At 37.9% G+C, this 22,975-nt stretch overlaps 2 protein-coding genes and 1 long non-coding RNA gene across 4 annotated transcripts; 2 read left to right on the top strand and 1 right to left on the bottom strand.

Moving 5' to 3' along the window:
- Positions 1-7,396: 7,396 nt before the first annotated feature.
- LOC109154368 (leucine-rich repeat receptor-like serine/threonine-protein kinase BAM2) lies at positions 7,397-8,504 on the top strand. The gene is made up of 2 exons (XM_019302176.1): positions 7,397-8,378; positions 8,497-8,504. The coding sequence occupies exons 1-2, from the start codon at positions 7,397-7,399 to the stop codon at positions 8,502-8,504; spliced, it is 990 nt and encodes a 329-aa protein (XP_019157721.1).
- An 86-nt stretch (positions 8,505-8,590) lies between these two features.
- Positions 8,591-10,553, top strand: LOC109154340 (receptor-like protein 12). Its single transcript, XM_019302155.1, has 2 exons — positions 8,591-10,260; positions 10,294-10,553. Exons 1-2 carry the CDS (start codon positions 8,600-8,602, stop codon positions 10,448-10,450), a joined length of 1,818 nt encoding a protein of 605 aa, XP_019157700.1. The 5' UTR covers positions 8,591-8,599; the 3' UTR covers positions 10,451-10,553.
- Positions 10,554-11,609: 1,056 nt separating this feature from the next.
- Positions 11,610-14,700, bottom strand: LOC109154341. 2 transcript variants are annotated; one of them, XR_002049682.1, is made up of 6 exons: positions 14,434-14,700; positions 13,576-13,763; positions 13,361-13,502; positions 12,980-13,073; positions 12,097-12,304; positions 11,610-12,000 (listed from the first exon to the last, which is right to left on the bottom strand). It is a non-coding gene; the product is annotated as an uncharacterized LOC109154341 (long non-coding RNA). The 2 variants fall into 2 exon arrangements; XR_002049681.1 differs by having other exon boundaries at positions 13,361-13,763.
- Between the last annotated feature and the right edge of the window lie 8,275 nt (positions 14,701-22,975).

Genomic DNA, 22,975 nt, shown 5'->3' on the forward strand with positions numbered 1-22,975 from the left:
TACCTCGTCTTCATCTGCCATGAGACATAGTTCGTCAGACTCTTGACTGAATAGGCACAGTAGTCCTTTCTCCTCATCAGTGCTTTCGTCTTCTGAGCTAGAGCTTGAGGAGCTACTTTCGGTTGCGACTGTGTCAGAAGTTTCGTTTACTAACATTGCCTTCCTTCTTCCTTCCTTTCTGGAGTTTGATGATTCGGGTTTGTCGCTTCTTTTATATCTTTCTCCAGTCTCTTTTGAGGGGCTTGTGGTAGCATTGTTATCTTGATGTTTGCTTACTATGGGATGTGGACAGTTTGCCTTGAAGTGTCCTGGCTTTCGGCAATTATAGCACAATAGCTGAGAGTCCATGGTTTCAGATTTTGAGGTTTGAGGAAAGTTCTCGTGCTTCTTTCGGTGGTCCGAACGTTGTGGATCTTGAAAGTTGTTCTTTCTCATGAATCTTTTCATTTTCCTGACAAATAGTGTATATTGTTCATCAGATAAAAATTCACAAGAGTTAGATTTCGACCTGTTGGATGTTGATGCTGATTGATTTGCCATGAGAGCAATGTTTCTTGTTTCTGAATCTTCGGCATCTTTTGGTTCATGTTCGAACTCATAAGCCTTGAGATCACTGAAAATTTTGGCAGTGCTTGTCGTTTTCATGTCTCGACTGTCCCTCATTGCAATAACCTTCATCTCCCATGATTTAGGTAGACCACGAAGGATCTTCAGATTCATTTCCTTCTCAGTAAGTTCTTTTCCAAGATCTGATAAATCGCCCATCAGTCTGGTGAATCTGAGTTCCATATCCAAGATTGATTCATTTGGCAGCATTTTGAAATCTTCGAATTTTTTCATAGCCATTGTCAGCTTGTTGTCCTTTTCTTGCTCGTCTCCTTCTCCCAATCTCATTAGGACATTCCACACTTCCATAGCATTCTTGCATTTTCGGACTCTTGGAAACAGGGAATCATCCAGAGAGTTGTAGAGAATGTTTCTTGCTACATTGTCCAGATTCGCTCTTGCTCTATCTTCTGAGGAGTACTGGTCTTTTGGTTTTGTTATCATCTGTGGAGCTCCTGCACCCTGTGCGGCTGCTTGAGTATTCGCCATCATGATTGTGATTGGTCCGGTTGTTATGACGTCCCACATCTCATCATGAATGGAGCATAGGAGAGCCTGCATTCTTAACTTCCAGTCATCAAATTTAGCAAGACTAAATGCAAGTTGTTTGGAGCGATGAGCATGTTCCTTTTCCATTTAAAAAAAACGTGCAAAGAAAATATGCAAGATTTTCAAGAGATTTTTGAATAGGGATCTACCAGGCAGTAAATGCAAAGCCTTTACCGAACAAGGTATTGGCTCTGATACCACTTGTTGGTCCCGATAGAATGAGATGAGAGTCTAGAGGGGGGGGGGGTGAATAGACTCTTTTCGTTAGAATCCCTAAACGTCACCTTTCGGTGTCTTGGCGCAGCGGATAAGATAGATTCGTTTTAAAATACTTTGCACGAGTTTGCGTAATTAGACAAACTTTCGGTAATGATAATGAAGAAATGATATGAGAGCAAAATAAAAAGCGTAAGTAAGGAGATAAGGAGGACACGAGATTTTATAGTGGTTCGGCCAATGTTGCCTACTCCACTCTTCTTCCACAATTGTTGGAAGGATTGCACTATCACTCTTAGTACAATTACACAAAGACTTCCTTGATCACTAAGCCGGACAGCCTTCGTAGGTTTTTCAACTCCTCGAGTTTACTCCGCCTCTATCAACTTCTTCTCCTGAGTTGAGGTTGGTAGAAAATGATTTCTTGAATTCTCCAACGAAGAGATCTTGACTCTGAGATATGATAGCTTCAAACTGATGTCAAGACTTCCTTGAGGTGTAAGACACGTGATTCTCCAAGTAACTTAACACCTCAAAAACTGGTTCACAAAAGCTTTTTGTAAATCATAGACGTTTCAAGAGCTTTTGTAAGTGAGTAAGTCGAGTGATAATGAACCAGCACCTTCTTAGTTGATGAAGGTGAGTTTATATGGGTGATGAAAATCCATCCGTTGGAGGGAGATGAAATTTTCGAACCTTTTAACCATTGGACAAGGACCGGGGAGCTTCATGCATTAAATGCTCCATTAATGAGGTTGTACCATGTAGCCATTGAAGGTATGGAAAGCATTAGGGTTTTGTCCTTTAGCTCCAAGAGATAGTACATCTTCATTTAATGCTTCTTGAAAAGTGAGTCCCATAAAATGAAGTCCTTATTGTCCTAGGATGTTGTCAAATCAGACAGGTGAAACATTCTTCTCGTTGTTGAAGAGAAGTAATGTTTAATAAAAATCGCCTTTCACAAACACTGTCCTTTCGTGTTTGTTGACAACTCCTGCTTGACTCTCGTTGTTGATCTTCATGTCTTGTGTCTTCTTTCGCCTTGGAGATCTTAACATCTAGTCATAACTCATTTTCATGTGTTTGTCTAGCTTAACACGAATTACAAAAGAGTTATGGCAACTCTCGTCTAGGACGAAAGTAGCGAAACAAAAACAGCTAATGGTTAGGGGTCTACTTTTCTACATTACATTGGTATCATCAAAATCCTAATACAATGTTCCTAACAATGTCGTGTGCTCGGCAGGCGGCAGCGGGGGCGGAACGGCCGGCGGTACGGGGGGGCGACTCGACTGCGGCCTCGCCCCTCCCGGCGGGGGCGCACCGGGCTCAGAAGGGGGCGCGCCAGACTACGCAGTAACCTTCTGTCTCTTCGCAACAGGGCCACGCGCCATGACGCGCTCGAGGCGCTCACGGAACGAAGACATGATGGGAGACCTCGCTGCAAAATGAAACGAACAGGGGTTAATCCATAAGCCATATGTATAAACGATGGTCTAGTGAGGGAGGGGGAACAAACCACGAGTAGAGGCACGCGAAGGGCCGACAACAGACCCGGAGGACCTGGGCTCGGCAAAAACCTCGCCCGAGGATCCCGAGGATCCCGGGGACTGCTCTGGCGGCTCATCGTCTGACAACTCGATCAAGGGGCGCGCATCCGACTGGGGCGTACGCAGAAGGCGCGAACGAATACGTGGCGGTAGCGGCCCATCTGACACAAAGCCCAGGCTACGCATGTTCTCCGAGGTAATCATCTCGCCAATAACAATCTCTCCCCGGTTGCCCCAGAAGGCGTGGATGTCCCCTGTGGCGCACAAACCTGTTGTTCCAAGATAGGAACGGGCGACGATCGCCGACCGAGATGAAGACAAAGTGCGGTTTCCAATCTCTGTTGGTCTGATTGAAGTCATGGAACGTCTTCATACGCGCCCGGGCCGCTATACCCACGAACCCCTTACTGGCCTGGCCGGAAGACGAGGTGACTTGAAACAAACTCTAGAAGATATCCATGTAGGGCTTGACACGAATAGTGTGGCAGCGAAGCAAGAAGGCAAGAAATAAGTAATGGGCATTCGGAACCAACTGCCCGGGTGCGATGCCGTAATGGTTAAGGAAGGATTCGACGAAGGGATGAATAGGGAAGCGAAAACCGAGGTACAGGGACTGCACGTGAACCCCCGAAGAAGAGGGGTGTCGGAGGCTCGGTGACATTCCCCGACGGAGAAGGCAGGCACACCTCGGCCGTAGGTCCAACATAGCCCTTGGCCTCCTCAAACTCCTGCGCTGAGATCTGAGCCAAAGTCAAGGCCGCGACGAGTGTCTCCAGAGGGGTGTACTGGACAGGATCCTCGTATGAGACCGCGTAGGGGTCCTCCATGACGGGAGGATGGGCGTCCAACGGACCCTCGTATGGCATGGTGACCTCCCCAGAGGGGGAATGAGCGGGAAAAGGAGTGGGGGGGTCGCTAGTGTCATCCATGGGAAGGATGTGGGTGTCTACGGAGTCCAAAAAATCGTCCAAGGAACCGGAAGAAGTGTACATGCACCAACTAAACCTACGAGATAAAAGAAAAGGGGTATAAGGACGGGGCGTGTAAAAAAAAAAAAAAAAAAAAAAAAAAAAAAAAAAAAAACAGAGGCGGTGGACCTCGGCCCTAGGCCGAGGTCGAGGTCGGCCCGACCTCGGCGTGGCGGGACGGCGCGCGAGGTCGGCCGACCCCGGGGTCGGCACGACCTCGGTGAGCGAGGTCGGCTCGACCCCGGCGATCCCGTCACAGGGGATCGGCCGGGACCGGGGTCGGCGCGACCTCAACGGCGGAGGTCAACGCGACCCCGGCGCCCGGAGGGCAGCGCGGCCCCGGCGGAGGGGGTCGGCCCGGCGTGGCCTGTACCCGAAGGGCCGGCCGGTGGGCCACGGAGGCGCGGCCACAGGCCACGCCGCGGCAGGCAGCCACCGCGCCGGCGCCGTGGAGGGGCAGCACGGCGGAACCCGTCTGCAGCCACCGCGCCGGCGCCGTGGGGGGCAGCTTGGCGGAACTTGCGAAAAAAAAAAAAAAAAAAAAAAAAAAAAAGGAGGGAGAGGGGGTGTACCACGCTCGGGCCTGGGGCTCGGCGACGGAAGACAACCGGGGGGTCGGCCGGAGTTGGGTCGGGCCGGAGTGTTGCCGGATTCCGGTGGGGAGCTCGCCGGAGTTTGGGGGAGGAGTGTGATGTTGGAGTGGTGAAAGTGTAGAATGAGAGGGGGGATGGGGTTTATATAGGAGAGGGGGAGATAGGAAGAGGGGGAGTTTGAAATTCAAAATGCAAAAAAAAAGGGGGGGAAAGGTGAAAAGATGGGTGTGATTGGTTGACTTGGAGAAGATGATCAAAACCCAAGAGGACTCTACTGTGTATGTGTCCTAGCAGATGAAGGAGTCATGTTCCGGATGGAGTTCTTCATCATTATCGCGAGAAGTGCGCTTGGACGGCACCTGTAACGCTGGGACGCAGACGTCTCGGGGTCGGCATTTTGAGAGGTCGGCCGGAGCATCTACTCTCCTTCACTGACGATTACTCGCAGCTCGGAGAGTGGGGGACTGATGACGGATATATTAGGAATCGACCCGAACCGACCCGAAGGCACGGAGCAAGAACGGGTCCTGGGGCAGCGCCACGTACCCGCCCCGGCTCTACCTCGCCAAGTGGCCCCCGCACGGGCCACGTTGGAGGCCGGGCCGGCCTCTAAGGCGGCCGGGCCGACCTCCACACGGGCTTGACCTGGCCCCACAGTGCGGCCCAGTCGCGAGACCGGGCATGGTCAACCCGGATCTAACCACCCCCCGCCTTAGTGGGTGGCGGTTAGGGGTGGGGGTTGTATAAAAGCCCCCCACCTTGTCTCGTTAAGACATGATCTACTGTTCTTACATACTCTGTCCTAAAATACTACTGTAATAGCCAATTCTATGGCATTTAATACAATCTACGGTCTCACGGCCTTTGCTATATCGTTCGTATTACTTATTTACTATTCATATTCTTATCCGGGTTTAGTGATTCGGGTTCCCCCGGGTTAATTAAATCCATCAATGTATATACTGTAGATATGTATATGTATATATATATATATATATATATATATATATATATATATATATATATATATATATATATATATATATATCATAAGTTAGGCATATATAGTATATAGTAATGTATACACTATACCGATAGTGTATTGGAAAATGACTTCCAAAAAAAAAAAAATGAAAGTCATTTTCCTCCAAAACATACTTATTTTACTTTGACTAAGACTTCATTTTCCATTGACCTCATTTTCCCTCCTCTTGCCAAACACTGAAAACTCGGAAAACATTTTCCGAGTTTCTAAACGCACCCTAAATGTAACAAGTGCTACAATAAAACTTTATATATTTAGAACTCATTAGACATGTTAATATAAATTTCTTTTCAAAAAAAAAACTTTGGAAACAAAATTATTTTATTAAATCTATAATTAAATCAACAAAATAGTATACATGTATATTTAATTCATAGCATACCATAATATTCATAAAATGATAAAATAATATTTAAAAATCATAACTAATGTTAATATTAACAGGTTAAGTTACCTGTTATGCCTCCAGGAAGAAGAGGCTATATGTTCATAATTATAAAGTTATATATTCATAATATTTGAACTTCATACTCACAATTATTGAATCTCTATATTCATAATTATAGAACTATATGTTCATAATTTTTAAACTATATATTCATAATTATGAATAGTTTTGGAACTGTGTCCACCTTTGTAAGGTGGACACAGTTCCACAGCATAATTTGCCATAGGGTTACATAGTCATCCAAATAAAGAATTTTAAAAAATAAAAATAAAAATGTAAGGATTCCTCCTATCAAAATTTGTGGTGGAAGAGAGTTCCCCAAAAAATTGGTTAATGACCCAGAGAACTCCGCCACTCAAGTCAGTAACGACTAAAGACTTGCAAGACTTGCAATGCTGCTATCATTGTTAACATGTATTTTGGGTGATCAGAATTATTGCAAAGTGACCACTATGGTATTGATTTAAATATAAAAGTTTTATAGACTTGTAAGTCTTTTCTTATCCCAAAAGGTTGAATCTCCATTCCTAATGGCCCCCCACACTCCGACTCAACAGAGCATATGAGAGGATGTAAATCACGGTGACTCACTTGTATGTCTTTTGTCTTTAGTTGTTGACGCTTGACGGAGCAAACTTACAATTTGTGGTAGAATAATTAATTTCACTAAAAATTGGTTAATGATTGAGAAAGCTCAGGAATAATGACAACTAAAGACTAAAGACTCGCAAGTAACAATGCAACTATATATCAAATTTAACATGAATTCTGGGTGATTAAAATTACGTAACTAATACTCGACTTTGCAATTTATTGTAAACTGAGCACATCGATAATGAATATTGATACACCAGATAGTGAAATTTAAATACATCCAGTGGTGGGATATGACTCTTTGGACTACAATAGATAATGAATTAAAATTAAAAGAATAATAATAAGACTAAATGTATAAATATCATAATAATTAAAAATTAAAAGTGGAATTCACGTTGGTTTTGCAACGTACAATTATATACTGGCAAAAATTTGTGTGAGATCGTCTCATCATGAGTCGGGGTCGGGTCAAGATGAAAATGTAATACTTATACGTACAAATGTTATACTTATATGCTTAAATGTAATACTAATTAGGAATTAAAAAAAAAAATTACTTGTAAGGGTAAATGTAATATTTTTACATTTTGATTTAAAAGTATTACATTTTTTTTTCAAAAGTATTTTATATCGATTGAGACATGCAATGCATTTTCCAGTCCATGTTTTTCGTAGTTGTCAAGGAAGCTTCCAGCCCACCTTAGTAATAGCTATAGCATATGAAGTGTGTGTATATATATATATATATCTATTATCCAGCGAACAAATAAACATAAGCAAAGCATTACATTCATATATATTAAGCTTGAAAAACTTTCCTCATAATGGGGACGACTTTCGTCCATAAAACTAGTTATTTCTTCATCATCCTCTTCGCCTTTGTGCTTATGGAGCTGTGCAATTGTAGCGGAAGCAACAACTTGGGGGTTTGCAAGGAGAGGGAAAAGCAAGCACTATTGTGCTTCAAGAAGGAGTTTGAAGATCCAATGAATCGACTCTCCTCTTGGGTTGATGGAGTTGATTGTTGCACCAAATGGGAGGGAGTTATGTGCGACAATGTAACCGGTCATGTTGTTGAACTCCGGCTAACAAATCCCAACTTTCAGTTTGAGTTTGTTCATCTTCCAAAAGGTACACTCAGCCCTTGTTTGCTAGAATTGAAACAATTACATCATCTTGATCTTAGTGGCCTTTATAAATATTTCAGTGGATCTCGAATTCCTAACTTCATAGGATCTTTTGCAAACTTGCAATATCTTGATTTATCCAATTTGGGATTTCAAGGGATCATTCCCCCTCAACTTGGAAATCTTACAAGTTTGCACTCTTTAATTTTGCAACTGAACTTTGATGATACAAATCATGCTAGTCTCATAAAAACTGATAGTCTTGATTGGTTGTCCAATCTTTCAAATTTACAGTTATTGGATTTGAGTTATGTTAATCTTAGCATGACACATAATTGGTTAGAGGCCATTAATATGCTTCCTTCCTTGCGTGAGCTTCATTTATCTAGATGTGATCTGCCTAAACTATCCCAGTCACTTCGCCTTCTAAACAATTCTTTACTTGAAGTCCTTGATCTTTCCAATAATGAATTCAACATTGTTATTCCCAAATGGATGTTTAATCTCAATAACCTTGTTTCTCTTGATCTAACATCTTCTGGTTTTCTAAGTCCACTCCCGGATGGCCCTTGGAACTTGACATCCATTATCACTCTTAACATCAGTGATAATGAAATGAATGGTTCATTACCTAGTCAATTGTTTGGTCTTAGTGGTTTGGTATCTATGAACCTAAGAGGTAATCAATTTCAAGGTCCCTTGCCCAATGGTTCTTGGAACTTGACATCCCTGAGTATTCTTGACATCTCCAGTAATAATTTGAATGGTTCATTACCCCATCAATTGTTTGATTTTAGTCACTTGATATCTTTGGACATAGGCTACAATCAATTGAAGGGAACCATTCCAAATTCTATTTCCAATTTGACTTCTTTGTCTGTCCTTGATTTCACTGGAAATATGCTTACTGGAGAGATACCAAAGCAAATTGGGAATCTCAACAAGTTGCAAGTTCTTTCTCTCTATAGAAATATGCTTACTGGAGAGATGCCAAAACAAATTGGAAATCTCAGCAAGTTACAAGACCTTGATCTTGCAACAAACAGGTTATGCGGACCTCTTCCTGAGAATTTGGGGTATTCATGTCCAATGATTAAAAGGTTGTACATTTCAAACAACAAGTTGGAAGGCATAGTGACTGAAAATCACTTTGTTAATCTCACAAAGTTAACCACTTTAGATGCATCTGGAAATAGATTAACCATGCGTGTCAATCCAAACTGGACACCTCCCTTCCAACTTGATCGGCTTTATCTAAGTGGCTGGAATTTGGGGCCTCAATTTCCTCTTTGGTTGCAATCTCAACATCAAATTTCTGTGGTGGACATTTCTAATGCTGGAATAGAGGGTGAGCTTCCAACTTGGTTATGGAACTTTTCTTCTCAAATTGAATTAGTTAATGTTTCACACAACCAATTGCGAGGCCAAATTCAAAACATACCATCTCATTCAACTAGAGAGATTGGTATGTCTTTCTCAGTATTCTTGAGCTCTAACCAATTTAGTGGTCCCTTACCTCGTATTTCTATCCACATAATTGGGTTAGACTTGTCAAACAATTCATTCTCAGGAAATGTTTCTAAGTTCTTTTGCCATGCACAAAAGGTACCATATGAACTCAGAATACTTCATTTGGGAGGAAATGATTTATTTGGAGAAATTCCAGATTGTTGGATGCATTGGCCATACTTAAGAGTCCTAAATATGAAGGAAAACAAATTGAATGGAAGCATTCCAAATTCTATTAGGCTTTTGAGTCGTTTGGAATCTTTGGACATGCACAAGAACATGCTTTCTGGCCCTATACCTTCATCATTGCAAAATTGCACGCTTTTGTTGAAAATTGATTTGGCTGAAAATGGATTCACAGGAAAGATTCCAAGATGGTTGGGGACTAGACTTTTAAATTTGACAATTTTTAGACTCCGATCAAATAAGTTTTATGGTGAATTTCCTCTAGAATTTTGCCATCTTAAATCACTCCGCATTTTAGATCTTTCTAATAACAACTTCTCTGGTGTGATTCCTCGGTGTCTTAAAAATCTCACTGCAATGATCGATGAAGACGAGATTCAAGATGAAGAATTTGAAATGGGTTATTCATTGTTTGGTTGGGGATTTGGTGAGAATGCTATAGTGACGACCAAAGGGCTAGAGTATGAGTATTACACAGTCATTCTATCGTTGTTTGTTGGCATGGATCTTTCAAGTAACAATTTTTTGGGGGACATTCCAATTGAATTGGCCAATCTTGTGAGATTGATATCCTTAAACTTATCAAGAAATAACTTGACGGGAAATATCCCCATGGAGATGGGAAACATGAGATTCCTAGAATCTCTTGATCTTTCAAGAAATCAACTTTCAGGGAAAATTCCCTCTAGCTTCTCAAGTTTGTCCACTCTAGGAGTTTTGGACTTGTCATATAACAACCTATCTGGGAAGATACCTTCAGGTACTCAACTTCAAGGTTTTAATGCTTCATGCTACATTGGTAACAACCTCTGTGGCCCTCCGCTCTTACAATGTTGTAGTGTTGATGATGGCAAAATTCCAAAAAGCTGTAGTGTTGATGATGGCAAAATTCCAAAAAATGAATATAAAGGAGATGATAGTTCTGAAGTAGTGGATTGGTTTTATGTTAGCATGGCTATAGGATTTGTAGTGGGCTTTGCAGTGGGCTTTTGGGCGGTCTGTGGTTCTTTGTTTCTTGGGCTTTGGGAGGATTGTTTATTTTCAATTTTTAGATGACAAGTTGAAGTCTGTTTTAGTGTGGGCACATGCTCTGAGGGTATAATGTTTCTGGTGTTCTCTACTGTTAGGAATCTATGCATATTGAGATGTATGATTTAGTGTATCTTCTAGCTAGTCCCTTGTAATTTATCATGTAACACGCATTGTCATAATTATGTAACATAGTGTGATTATCATAATTATGTAACATAGTGTAACTGTAAACCTATCGTTTACCTATGTTTCGTTGTGCAAATCTTTTGTAATACTACAATGAGTTTACATATTTTTCAGCCAATTACACATTCATTTTAATTACTTCTACAATAAGGAACTTCTACAATTAGGTCGCGGGACAATTATCGACACGAAACTAGACACAAAAATAACGTGCTAGTGACGGATTGATCCGTAAAGAACCCATTATGTTTCGCGTCTTAATAACTTATTAAACATATTAACAACCCCGTTTAACCCGTTAATATTATTGTGTTAATCCGTTTACACAAACTTGTTTATAACACGCTAAGAAACATTGTTATTTAGGTAATGTGTCATTTTTTTCTTATAAAATTTATAAATAGAATCATTGTTTTATTTTTCTTTATTTCAATATTAGTTATTTTTATTGACTTAGTGATTGCGGTAATTTGGGGCAAACAAATAATACCCGGAGTATTCGGGTTGTCGAACCACAGAGAGATGGGGTACTAATCACTAGCCACTGTTGGAAATCTGCATTTTTCCGACCACCAAAAAGTGGTCGGAAAAGGGACATTTTCGGTCGAAAATGCAGTTTCCGACCAACTTAGCGACCACTTTAAGGATTCGGAAAAAAAGTCCTAGCTATTACCGATAACTAGTCAAGGTGGTCGGAAATACCAACTTCTTTTTTAGGACGTCGGAACTAGTGGTTGTCGGATAAAGAGAGCAAATTTCCTACCACTGGTTGTCGGTAATTGGTCGGAATTACCATCCACCAGTGGTCGATAAGATTTACAAAGAAAAAAAATTAAAATGTGAATTTACCGACCTCTAAGGTGGTCGGTAAGATTTACTAACAAAAAAAATAAAATTTAAAATTCTGCAAATATCAAATAAATTTGATCAGTTACAATTGAAATTCAAATTTCAGCATTACAATATTAAATTCAACAAAACAATTAACAATTTAGGGTAATCAATCATTTAAATCAAGGTGTAGCAATTGTTTCACCATCAAAAATACATTTGTCAAAATATTAGGCTAAACATGCTAATAAGATTGTAGCAATTGTTTCACCATCCAAAATACATTTTCAAAACATTCAAATAATGCACTATCTAATCTTTGCATAGCTTATAATTCTTCTTTTTCCAAGAAAAAAATAGCCCAGGACACGACATCAATTACTACAGTGCTGCTAACATGGAAGCTGTACCTGATTTACATCTTGTGTTGCAAGTTGAAGTGGCTGTTCATTAGACCTGACTTGAAGACTACCACTTCTTCCTGTTAAACTCTTGCCAACATGCTCAAGGGCAAATTGATTACTAAGCTTTGTAGGATCCTTCAACTCCACTTCACTCTTAAGGATTGAAAGTAGAGAGAAATTAAATACCAATTTTAGGGTGTCGGAAATATATTAATGAACCAACAGAGAAATCAACTCAGAAAGTCTAACCTCTTCAGCTAACACTTCATTATACTCCATAACAATAAGCCAGAAATGTGGAACTCCTTTCTTTGCGGTTTTGGTCGTCTTTGTGGTCCATAGACACTGCTTCAGCTTTCTCACCTTCAACTTCAACTATACCATATTGGTCGTCTCCTGGAGAGTCTTCGCCCACATATACATATCCATATGTTTACAAGTAGGGGTGACCCAAAATCTGAGAAAGAATTACAGATTTAAATTCATCACCTGAAGCCAAAGTTACAAAATGATTTGATTCATTCTGGAACTAAAATTCAGCAAAAACCCAAAATATATGCATATATGTACACATCACACACTTCCTACTGACTCTCTTGGTTCATGGTTCCATAACCTACTATCTCGTTACATCTTTTTAATGTCAAAATTACTTCTAGAAGTAATATCTTATAATCTCTTTATCATACTACTACTGAAAAGATACAAAAAGGTCCATAAATTAATGTATAAGACTATAATTTCCCAGAATTACGTAGATTGACTCTTCTGAGCTGTACTAATATTTTATATCTGAATGGTTCTACATTTTTCTGTTGTAGCTTATCAGTTTATGTACTTAAACTGTCAGTTTCTTTCTATCAAACCACCAAATTCAGATTTCATCAACCTGAACCAAAAATTCCTCAGACCAATGAACTTAACTTTTGGTTCGACTTTTGGATTTGCCAAAATTTTCAGGCAACTAAAATATTTCTTAATTAGTTTTAAACTGATGTCTACCACTCTACCCTACTTGTGTGTAACTTTAGTAAAATACCATAGCATCTTGTTTGATGGACCAACTAAATGAAAATAGTTAAAACTTGTTTGAAGATATAGCAAGGTAAAAATAAACAATAGGTTGGCATACCATCGTCAAGAATCATGAAATCCACTTCCTTCCCTTGGTAGATTATAGGACTCTTAAGGCCCCTGATAATGATGCAACATGTCCCACCGGTAATCTAAAATTGGAATATAAAAATTTGAATAAAATGGAAGTTAAAAAGGACATCAAATACTTATCCAAATTAAGCAGAGGAAAGATTCAAGACAATCTTAAAAAGAACAACTAATCTTGAGTATAAGTTGACATGGACCAAATCAATTCTACAACCTCACTAGTATTGACTCACAATATTATAAAGTATGGTCTTTTAACGCAAAATATATCCAAAATCCCTCTTTTGAAATATCACATGTTGATTATGTGTTTGCAATTTTTGGCTCAAAGTGATGATATGCAACAAACCTTAGGAAAATTCTTGTTAGACAACAAAATAGGAAAGGTTATGTATTCCTTCATCACTCTTTGGAGCAAATGTGTGTAATCATCCTTAGAGAGAATGGGAGATGTGCTATATTGATATCCCATTACTGGAAGGAAAGGATACCTGCAATTTCAAAAGGCTCAAATCAATTAAGAATATTACTAAAGAAGCCAATACAACGTCAAAGGCATATTACTCTGCTGAAGTAATTTGACTTAATCAAGGATGATAAAAAGGTCATGTTGTGACAAAGAGGATCATTGTCGGAAAGCGCTTCAAGGCATATGCTGCAAGCATCCTGAACTCCACCTTCCACAAACGCTGCGGCTGAAGTCAAATGGTTCTCAGAAACCTTTCTTCCCTCCATCTATCAGAAGATTAAACCTTCAAAATTGAAACCAAATCAGGACAGAGTGTAGATGACTTTTATAACCATCCAGCAGATGTAATCACATAGCCAATTCTAGTCTAATTATAATATCACAAAACCAACAAAATTTTCCCTACTATGGGTTTCCTAGTACTTGCTGATACATTCATATCACCCTGAAATGTCTTCCAAAGTAACTTCCAATGGAAAATACACTGCTGGTTCAGTTAACAAAGTAGTAAGCAATGTGAACCTGATCAAGTTCCTTTTTATTTTCTTCATTTATTTATTTATATTTTCAATTTATATAGTGTGCTAACTCCAGTTTTACAGGTTATATCAAAGTTAACAGAAGAAAAGGATACTCATATACCATATAGGGATTCAAAATTGACAAGACTTCTTCAATCCTCCCTAAGTTGTAATTCAAAATTGCAGCAGTTATATTTATTAATGGTATTGACTCTAAAAGGTGGAGTTGTGTGCTTGAAATAACTGTATTTAATTTTATTGTTTGTGTTTAACAGCTTATCTGCACAGTCACTCCCTCATCCAAAAGAAATCCACAATGTGTAAGGAACCAAGCAGATCTAGGGTTTCCTATGTAGAGAGACAGAGGGGTCAAAGAATGAGCGGTTAAGCTTGAGACTATGAGTATGAGTAGATGAGGTTATAAGGACTTACCGGAGAGGCGGAGACAAGGCTGTAAGCGGCGGAGGCGGAGATCGAGCCGGAGACAAGGCTGTGAGCGGTAAAGAGGGAGATCGAGCCGGAGACAAGGCTGTGAGTGACGGAGAGGGAGTTCGAGCCGGAGACAAGGCTGTTACCGCGGCGGAGAGGCGGAGATCGAGCCGGAGACTGAGTAGTTGTCGTCTGTTGCAGTCTCCGGAGATGATGGCCGGGTGGATTGGTCGAGACACAGAGAGTTTAAGGTGGAGCGAGAGAGGCAAGCGGCGCGGTGTTGAAGTCTAAATCCAAGTCCTTAACCTCTCTTTATATCCCTTTCAAAAAAAAAAAAAAAAAAACCTCTCTTTATAATAATAATAATAATAATTCTTTTCGACCACTAAAGTTGGTCGGAAAAAAACATTTGAAAAAAGTAACTGTAAATAATTTTAAATGGCCGAAGAAAAAATATTCCACCACTTATACAATTTCCGACCACTCTAAAAAGTGGTCGGAAATTCCGACCGTTTTTTGTCCAACCTAACTCCTCGACGGAGAAAAGAAAAAATTTCACTTTTTTTGACCATTTTTATGGTTGGTCGGAAAAGTGGTCAGAATTTTGATGATTTCCAGCAGTGAGCTACTAGGTTACTCATATGAAACTAGTCCGAACAAAACTTGAAGGTTGGTTGATTGCATAAAATAACAAGCAGAATAAAATAAATAACAAGGTTTTGTAAACAATAGAGCAAAACAGGATTCCTGGGATCACAATGTTTAATCACCTAGTGCCAATTATCGTTTGTAATATTTGGTTTGGAATTAAAATTTGTGTGGGAATGCAAGGTGGAATCGAATTACTCCCGTAATCTCTATTCCTAGTGAATTCACACCCCCGTGGCTTAAACACCCAATAAGATCGAAGATCAACATTCAATTATTCCTAATTACTACCATCTCCCGATGAGCAACAATCTAGCTTAGAATAAACTTCCCCTAATAAGTTCCCCTTTCCCAAGGTCCAACCATTAGGTGCGATCGTGTGTGCCCCAATTTATGCCCCAACTCCCATTGGTGACACAAACATGGCTATGAAGCTAGTAACTGTGACCACTAATTACCAACAGCAACAGATTAAAACAAGATTGCAACACAGATCATAAAAACCAAACATAAATATATTAAGAAATTAACGAACTAGGCACATAGATTCATAAACAAATTCACCCTAAAATCCCTAAGGAATTTAGCTAAACATGGCTAAATTATACATAGCAAATATAAATAAAGAATTACAAATCATCAAAAATGTACAAGAATTGACCAAGCGATTCTCCCAAATCTCCTTGGCTTCCTCCTTGCTTCCAAAGACAACTTGAGACTCTTGATTTCTATCTTTCTTGTCTCCAAAGAACTCTAAAAATCTCTAATATTTTCTTAGGGTTGAGGAAGGTGTGATTTTATAGTAGGTACAAAGTTAGGATGAAATAGGAATTTTCCTAATTAATTAAGAAAATTACCGCAATTAATTTTGGAAAGTGTTATTTTGAATGATTTCTAAATTATTTTGTCACTATGGAAATCAGCGCCCTTTGCTTGAATTTGGAATATGAAACTTGAATTGGGAATTGAGGTATGACTTGAATAATGAAGTCAGCGCAATTTAGAAATCATGTGTAGCCACCTCTTCCTTTAATAAATTAACGCCGCCTTTCTCCTTTGCAATATAGCGCCTTAATTTTGTTCAGCGACTTTCTCGACGCGTCGAGATCTGATGGTCTCGATCACAATATTTTCTGGAAACGAGTCTTTTGGATTTTGAACTTGTCTAAAATTGCTCCAAATATCTTTGAACTTCCCTTACTTATATCTTTGACATAAAATAATTCAAAAACACTAACAAACACCGTAAAACATTCTAAATGAGTGTAAAATTATATCCTAATGAGAATAGCAAGGAAAACATGTATTAAATAAGCAAAAATAAAGAAATTAATTACTGAGATGATTCAAAATAACTATAAAAACAAGCACATATGTGATAACATCACTTAGCTTATAATGTTATATTTTGAAAATTTATAGATTAAGGACAACCGAATTGAATGAGATTACAAAAATACTCTCTCTGTCCCATTTTATCTTTCATACTTACTATTTCTTGGTCAAACCAACTCTTTCTTCTTTGTTTTTTTATATTAGTATTTTCATAAAAAAAAATTAAATTTGATTTTTTTTTTTTGTGTTTAATAGTATTTTTAATGTAGTTTCTAAATATATAAATTTTGCATACTAATTCTAAACTTAATATTATAAAAAATTAAATTTTAAATAACTTCAGTCTAGCATCGTTAATCGAATCCGAAACATAAAATGGGACGGAGGGAGTATCATAAATGTGACTAGATGAATTTACTACGTCAGGTCAATACCCTACACCAATTTTTTATGTTCAATAATACAAAATTTAAATTTTTATTGTGTTCATCAATTTTATTCTAAAAACTATTATGGACTTATTTAATTATATATGATTTTTGGATATTTTATCATTTTATGAATTGAATATTTTTTGAGTTTGTTTGGTGGATTGAATTGTAATTTTTTTTTATATATATAACTTAACTCCAAATTTTAGTTTTTAAAATTAATATGTTAATAGGATTAATAAGGGACAACATTTACATCACTAATAATTCAGAAATCACATTAATAATTAGCATATTTGTGAGAGACATAAATTACAATTTTCCCAATCATAAAATATTATAATTATAAAATCATTTCAATAATCAGCAGAAGTGTTATTGGCTCTTTGTGCTTCAGTAGGTTAAGAAATCAGTAGCATTGAAACTTACACCCCTATTCTACTTTCTTCTTGTTCTCTTACAGCTTCCTCACCACTTCTTGTGCTCATCCAATTCTTCATTTATGTTCCTTCTTGTTGTCTGAAAACCAATTAATATGAAGCATTCCAAATTCCATTGGGTTTTTGAATCATTTGCATTGGAATCTAATAACTTCGAACTATTAAAAATGTTTTCTAAATGGAAAAAACAGAATCATCTATCATGTATCATTTATTTGGCTATATGTCACTATAATCACATTCTCACCATTATCTACTTACATATTTATTTATTATTATGATTACATTCGTTATCATCTTCTGATCTTTTACTTATGGTCATTTTCTATCTTTTCTACTTGCATTACTTATTTAAACAAAACGTATTTACTTATGCTTAAAGTTAGACATTATTTATATTATCAAAATTAAAAAAATAATTCTATATCAATTCAAGTTTTATATTTTGATTGAACTCAATTGATTATTGGTTCGGATATTTTTAGTTATGTTATATCGTAATACAAGTTTAGTCCGGATATTGGATATTGAAATTTCACATATATTATTATATTAGAATTCAAAGTAAATATTATACATTTATATACATGTCATTCAAATGAATATATCCAACAATATTTTAAATATTAGCTCAAAAAATATTATCTGAACTAAGTTTTAGGTGAACTTAATAGGTTATTGGTTCGGATATATTTTGAGTTAAGTTATCTAAACTAGGTTTTAGGTGAACTTACATATATTGGACTTAAAATTAAAAATTATATTTATTCTATTTAAACTAAATATATTTTAAAATATTTTAAATATAATGTCTAAAAATCACCCGAAATTAAACTTGTGTTAATCTAAAAAATAAATTTGAAAAAAATAAATGTTAGTAAACAAGTTTTTTAACAAAAAAAAAAAAAAAAAAAAAAAAAAAAAAAAAAAAAAAAACATAGAGTAAAAACTGAAAAATTAGAAAACAAAAAATAGTTTCCGTTAATAAACGAGCCCTATGTGTTTATTGTTCCGATTCCAATTCAATTAGGTTTGCGTAGTACTCAATTCAGTTTGAATTGGATACTTTAAACCAAATCGTGATCATGCCTACCCACGTCTTGCAACTATAGTTATATCATGGACAATGTGCATATAGCAACATGAACCTAAGCCACCCCCAATTTCTCTCCTTAATTTATTTTTCAACTTGAATTTACTCTTTTTTATACAAATATAATTACTGTAAAAAAATATGCTCCAAAACAATCATTACCGGAATCTTACATAAGCCTTCACTAGCAATGCACAACACACAAGATCAATAATTTATTCAATTATTAGGTGGTTAACAAGGTAATCGGCAAGGGAATAGATCAATCATGTGTTACACCTTGACTCATCAATCACAAGTTGCATTGTAACAAGTTCCACCAAGCAAACCACAAACCAACAAAGGGGAGTAATCACAAATTCAAGTATATAAAGGCAATTTATTCAACACAAAGCACAATGAGTCATCCAAGCAAGGTTTCAAAAAGTTCATTTTTTTTTTAAGAAAACACCCAAATTATCCCCTCCCCCACACTTAAAGGTTACATCGTCCTCGATGTGAAAGAAAATAAAGCACGAGGGGAGGAAATGGTGGCACAATAAGCACAAGGAGCACAATCTCTACTATCTACATTAAGTAAAGCACTAAACACATTTAAAGAAAGTAGAGAAGGTAGATGAGACTCCCCTAATGAATCTTCTTGTGCCAAAGAATCATCATGAAGCCTTCTTGGAATTGAGCATACTCCTTAGTGTCACTCCTAGAGTCAAGGGAATATACCCATGAAAGCACAAGTGAAAGCATAATAAATCAAATATAAAGAAAAAAAATAAAATAAAATGCAATAAAGTGAAAGATAACATGGGGTGCCTCCCATGAAGCGCTAAGTTTAACGTCGCTAGCTCGACTCAACCTCTCAAGTATTCAACCATCAATGGATTGAAGGAGAAAAATTCCCATCTTTCTATCAACCTTTTCTTCTAGGTATTTCTTCAAGTGGTGGCCATCAATAAATTCCATTAAGCTCATCTTCACCACTTGAAAGTTTAAGACAATAAGCTCATCCAAATCAAACTCCAAAAATATCCCTTCCTCAAATCCATTTTTTATCCATAAATCAAATGAGGTCTTCTTCCTAAAGATTGGGTCTTGATAATACTCAAGAGCTTGATCATTTTCTTGGTCTTCACTTCTTTTCTCTTCTTGACTTTCCTTTTCATTTGCAAATAAGGAGAGTCTTGGATCTTTCTCATGCACCAATAAGAAGTGGGAATCCTTTGATTCAAATATAGGCCAATGCGGGCCTCCACTTTCAAGAACATCAACTCCTCCCGGTTCCCACACTCTTCTAAAGTCTTCACTAATGAGAGTATCATTCATTGGAGAGCATTCATCAAATTCACCGTGCATGTTATCAACTTCACTCTCATTAACTTCTTCAAATGGGGTGCTTTGCAAAAATTCCTTGCCACCATCATCTTGAATCTCAATTTGAGTCTCAATCTTGTCTTCTTTCTCATTCAAATGGTTGGATTCAAGACACTCCTCAAGCACTTCATTTTCAAGATTTTTCCTTACATTCTCATCTCCATCAACCTCATCCCCTTCATTAGATAAGGGAAACTCTTGTTGAACCTCTTCGTTGGACAATGAATCTTGAATCGGCTCTTGAGTTGCCCAACTTTGTACTTGAGTCATCATGTTTTCCGATTGAGTTTGTAACTCATCCACTCGTGAAGACGTTTGCATTATCAAACTCATCAACTTGGACATCATCTCGGGCTCTTGATCAAGGGATTGAAATTCTTGTTGAGGCTCTTGGTAAGAGGGCTCTTGAAATTGGCACAAATGTTGGTAGTTAGGAGCCAATGTATAGCAATTTTCGGCATCATGTGCTCCTCCACAAATGGTGCACCATAAAGGTTGTGGCATGGTAAATGGTGGTGTGCCTCCTTGAAAAACTTCTTGACTCATGTAGGCAAGATTGAGATGTGGTTCTTGTTGTTCCATTCATCCATATGTTTGGCTCATATTCCAATTCATTTCGTATCCATAAGGAGGAATTTGGAATGGTGGTAAGGATCTTTGAAACTCATACCCATACATATTTGAGCAATTAGCACTTGAGCACATAAAGCAAATAAAAACAAAGGAAAAAAAAATGGTCTAGTCTCCTAGAATAGTCATTCACCAATGTTAACTACCACAAAACAATCAAAACCAAGCCATCCCCGGCAACGGCGCCAAATTTGATGACGACATTTTTCACACATCCATCAAGTATCAAATCACAGTATAGAGTTTAGATATCGTTCCACTGGAGATGGCTCTTGTAATGTTAGGAATTGATGTAAAGTGGAGTTAAGCACAAGCTAAAACTACCCTTTTAGAAGCTAGACCTATCGATAAGGAGTTGGTTTGATATGAAAAAGCTAATAACAAATAGGACAAGTAAAATAAAGGACCGGGATTTGGTTGATTCAAGCTAAGATGCCAAATATTGTACTAAAGATTAGGGAATTAAACAAGGCATAGGGTAAGTGAGATGGACAAAAGTGTCCGAATACCACTCTCGTAGCTATTTGGACTTGCAACCTAACCTTAAACTCCACCCTCGTGGCAATTCAACCCAAGGTTGCCCAAGCAAGAACACAAGGCATAAATTCTCCTTAATACCCGAAATACTCTCGTATTGGGCATTAAGTGTGTGAATGTGTGGCTAGTGTACAAGCTCTACTCTCATAGCAACAAACACACTCCAAATCAAGCATATAATTGGGATCCAACAATCATACACAAATTTCTCAACAAACCCATTATTTCACACAACAACCCTAGATCACCCAAATAATCCCCTTTATGCAATACAACTCAAATAGGCATCAATAGCAAGAAATCAAACCAAATCCTAGTCTCAAAACACTTAGCTACTCATAATATAACAATAGATACACAATATTAAAAGAGTAATTGAAAGCATAGATGAAAAGTAAAGAGAAGGGATAATAAGAAAACTTCTCTATTGAAGCTTTGAAATCCAAGATTTGCAATGTTCTTGAGCTTGGAAAATGGAAAGAAATAAGAAATCTACACTAATCTAAGCTATACTAGAGCTAAACCTAACTAGAGAATGAAAGGGGAATGAAAGATGGAATGAAAAGTATGTTTTGGGGTGAAAAAATCCCCTTAAAATGGTAAAAAACGGGCTGCAAAAAGTTGCAGAGGGCTGGCCACGGGCGTGGCTTCACCCGTGGCCAGAAATGCAGGGCACACTGCCCAGTGGCCACGGGTGTGCCCACGGCCGTGGCTAGACCCGTGGCCACAGGCAGTGTGCACTGCCTGTGCACTGAGGTCGTGTTCTAGGCCAGTTTTCACCCTCAAAACCTTTGAATTAGCCTTTGGTTCTTGAATAAAAGTTGTAGCCCTTCAAGTTATCTTTCCAATGATATAAAATTCACTTGGTTTGGACATTCCTACGCAGAGATATGATCAAAAAACCGAGCAGTGGACGATTTGTGCGGAAATTTCAACTTCTTGCTCTTTTGCTCCACTTTTGCCTTTGTTTGTCCAAATGACTAAGACCAATAAACACACCATAATTTGGCTCTCTAAAAGGTGTTTCTCCATCTTCATAGCTTCTCATTGACTCCCATTGACTCTACATGCATCCGAAATGCCCCAAAAATCACTCAATTCATCTAAATCATCAAGAATTACTCATAAGCACACAAATGAATCAAATGAGGATACTTCGGACAAAATTATAACAAATAACAAGGAAAATAAGCTTAAATGCAATGTGAAATTATAAACTTTTAGACTCTTATCATATAGGCTTTTTGTTGGTATGGATATGGTGAACCAGGCTGCTAAAGGCATGGAGGTAGTCCAGCCAGGTTTAAGAGAGAATATAAGAGTGTTTAAAAAGAGGCAATTAGAGACCAAGAAAAAGGCAGCAGCACAAGCTCAAGAAAATGCTTCTGTGAACTTGAGTGGTGGGCTCGAAGTCGATGGTGAAGATAGTGAATCAAAGCTCAGTTTGAAAAAAAAAAATAGAAGCTCATGCCCAGCAGAATGGTTTGCTATTAATGCCAAAGCCAGGCAGGATACGTGATGGTCATCAAATATATAGCTTTGGTAGAATAAGCATAATTATAGACTCTTTGAATGAGAAGGTATTTGCACTAACTGAGGATAAATGGTCTTTGGCATCTCCTGATCTGCTTTTGGAGTTACACAATCGATCAGCGTTCAGCTTGAAAAAAATAATAGAAGCTCATGCGCAACAGAATGATTTGGTATTCAAGCTAAAGCCAGGCATGATACATGATGATCATCAAATATATGGCTTTGGTAGCATAAGCATAATTATAGACTCTCTGAATGAGAAGGTATTTGCACACACCGAGGATAAATGGTCGTTGGCGTCTCTTGAGCAGCTTTTGGAGTTACACAATAGATATAGTTACTCTGAAGAGACAAAGATAAAGCAAGAACGTTTTGACTGTTATTAAAGAACTAGTCTAGCCAGGTTGAGTAGAAACACGATATTCATTGTTCATCCCTTCTTCATTGTACTGGTCACTGGATAATGTTCCAAGAAAGGATAGTGTATGAATAGAAAGTGCTTATTATGCTGTAATTTGATTTTCTTCTTC

The sequence above is a fragment of the Ipomoea nil genome, unplaced genomic scaffold (assembly GCF_001879475.1).
Source record: "Ipomoea nil cultivar Tokyo-kokei standard unplaced genomic scaffold, Asagao_1.1 scaffold2647, whole genome shotgun sequence".
Classification (NCBI taxonomy): Eukaryota; Viridiplantae; Streptophyta; class Magnoliopsida; order Solanales; family Convolvulaceae; genus Ipomoea; species Ipomoea nil.

Excerpts from the sequence above, each read along its gene's own strand:
- LOC109154340 (XM_019302155.1), top strand. The coding sequence starts at position 8,600 with ATGCTTACTGGAGAGATACCAAAGCAAATTGGGAATCTCAACAAGTTG. Across the intron at positions 10,261-10,293 it reads GATGGCAAAATTCCAAAAAG|TGAATATAAAGGAGATGATA; the intron begins CTGTAGTGTTGA and ends AATTCCAAAAAA.
- LOC109154368 (XM_019302176.1), top strand. The coding sequence starts at position 7,397 with ATGGGGACGACTTTCGTCCATAAAACTAGTTATTTCTTCATCATCCTC.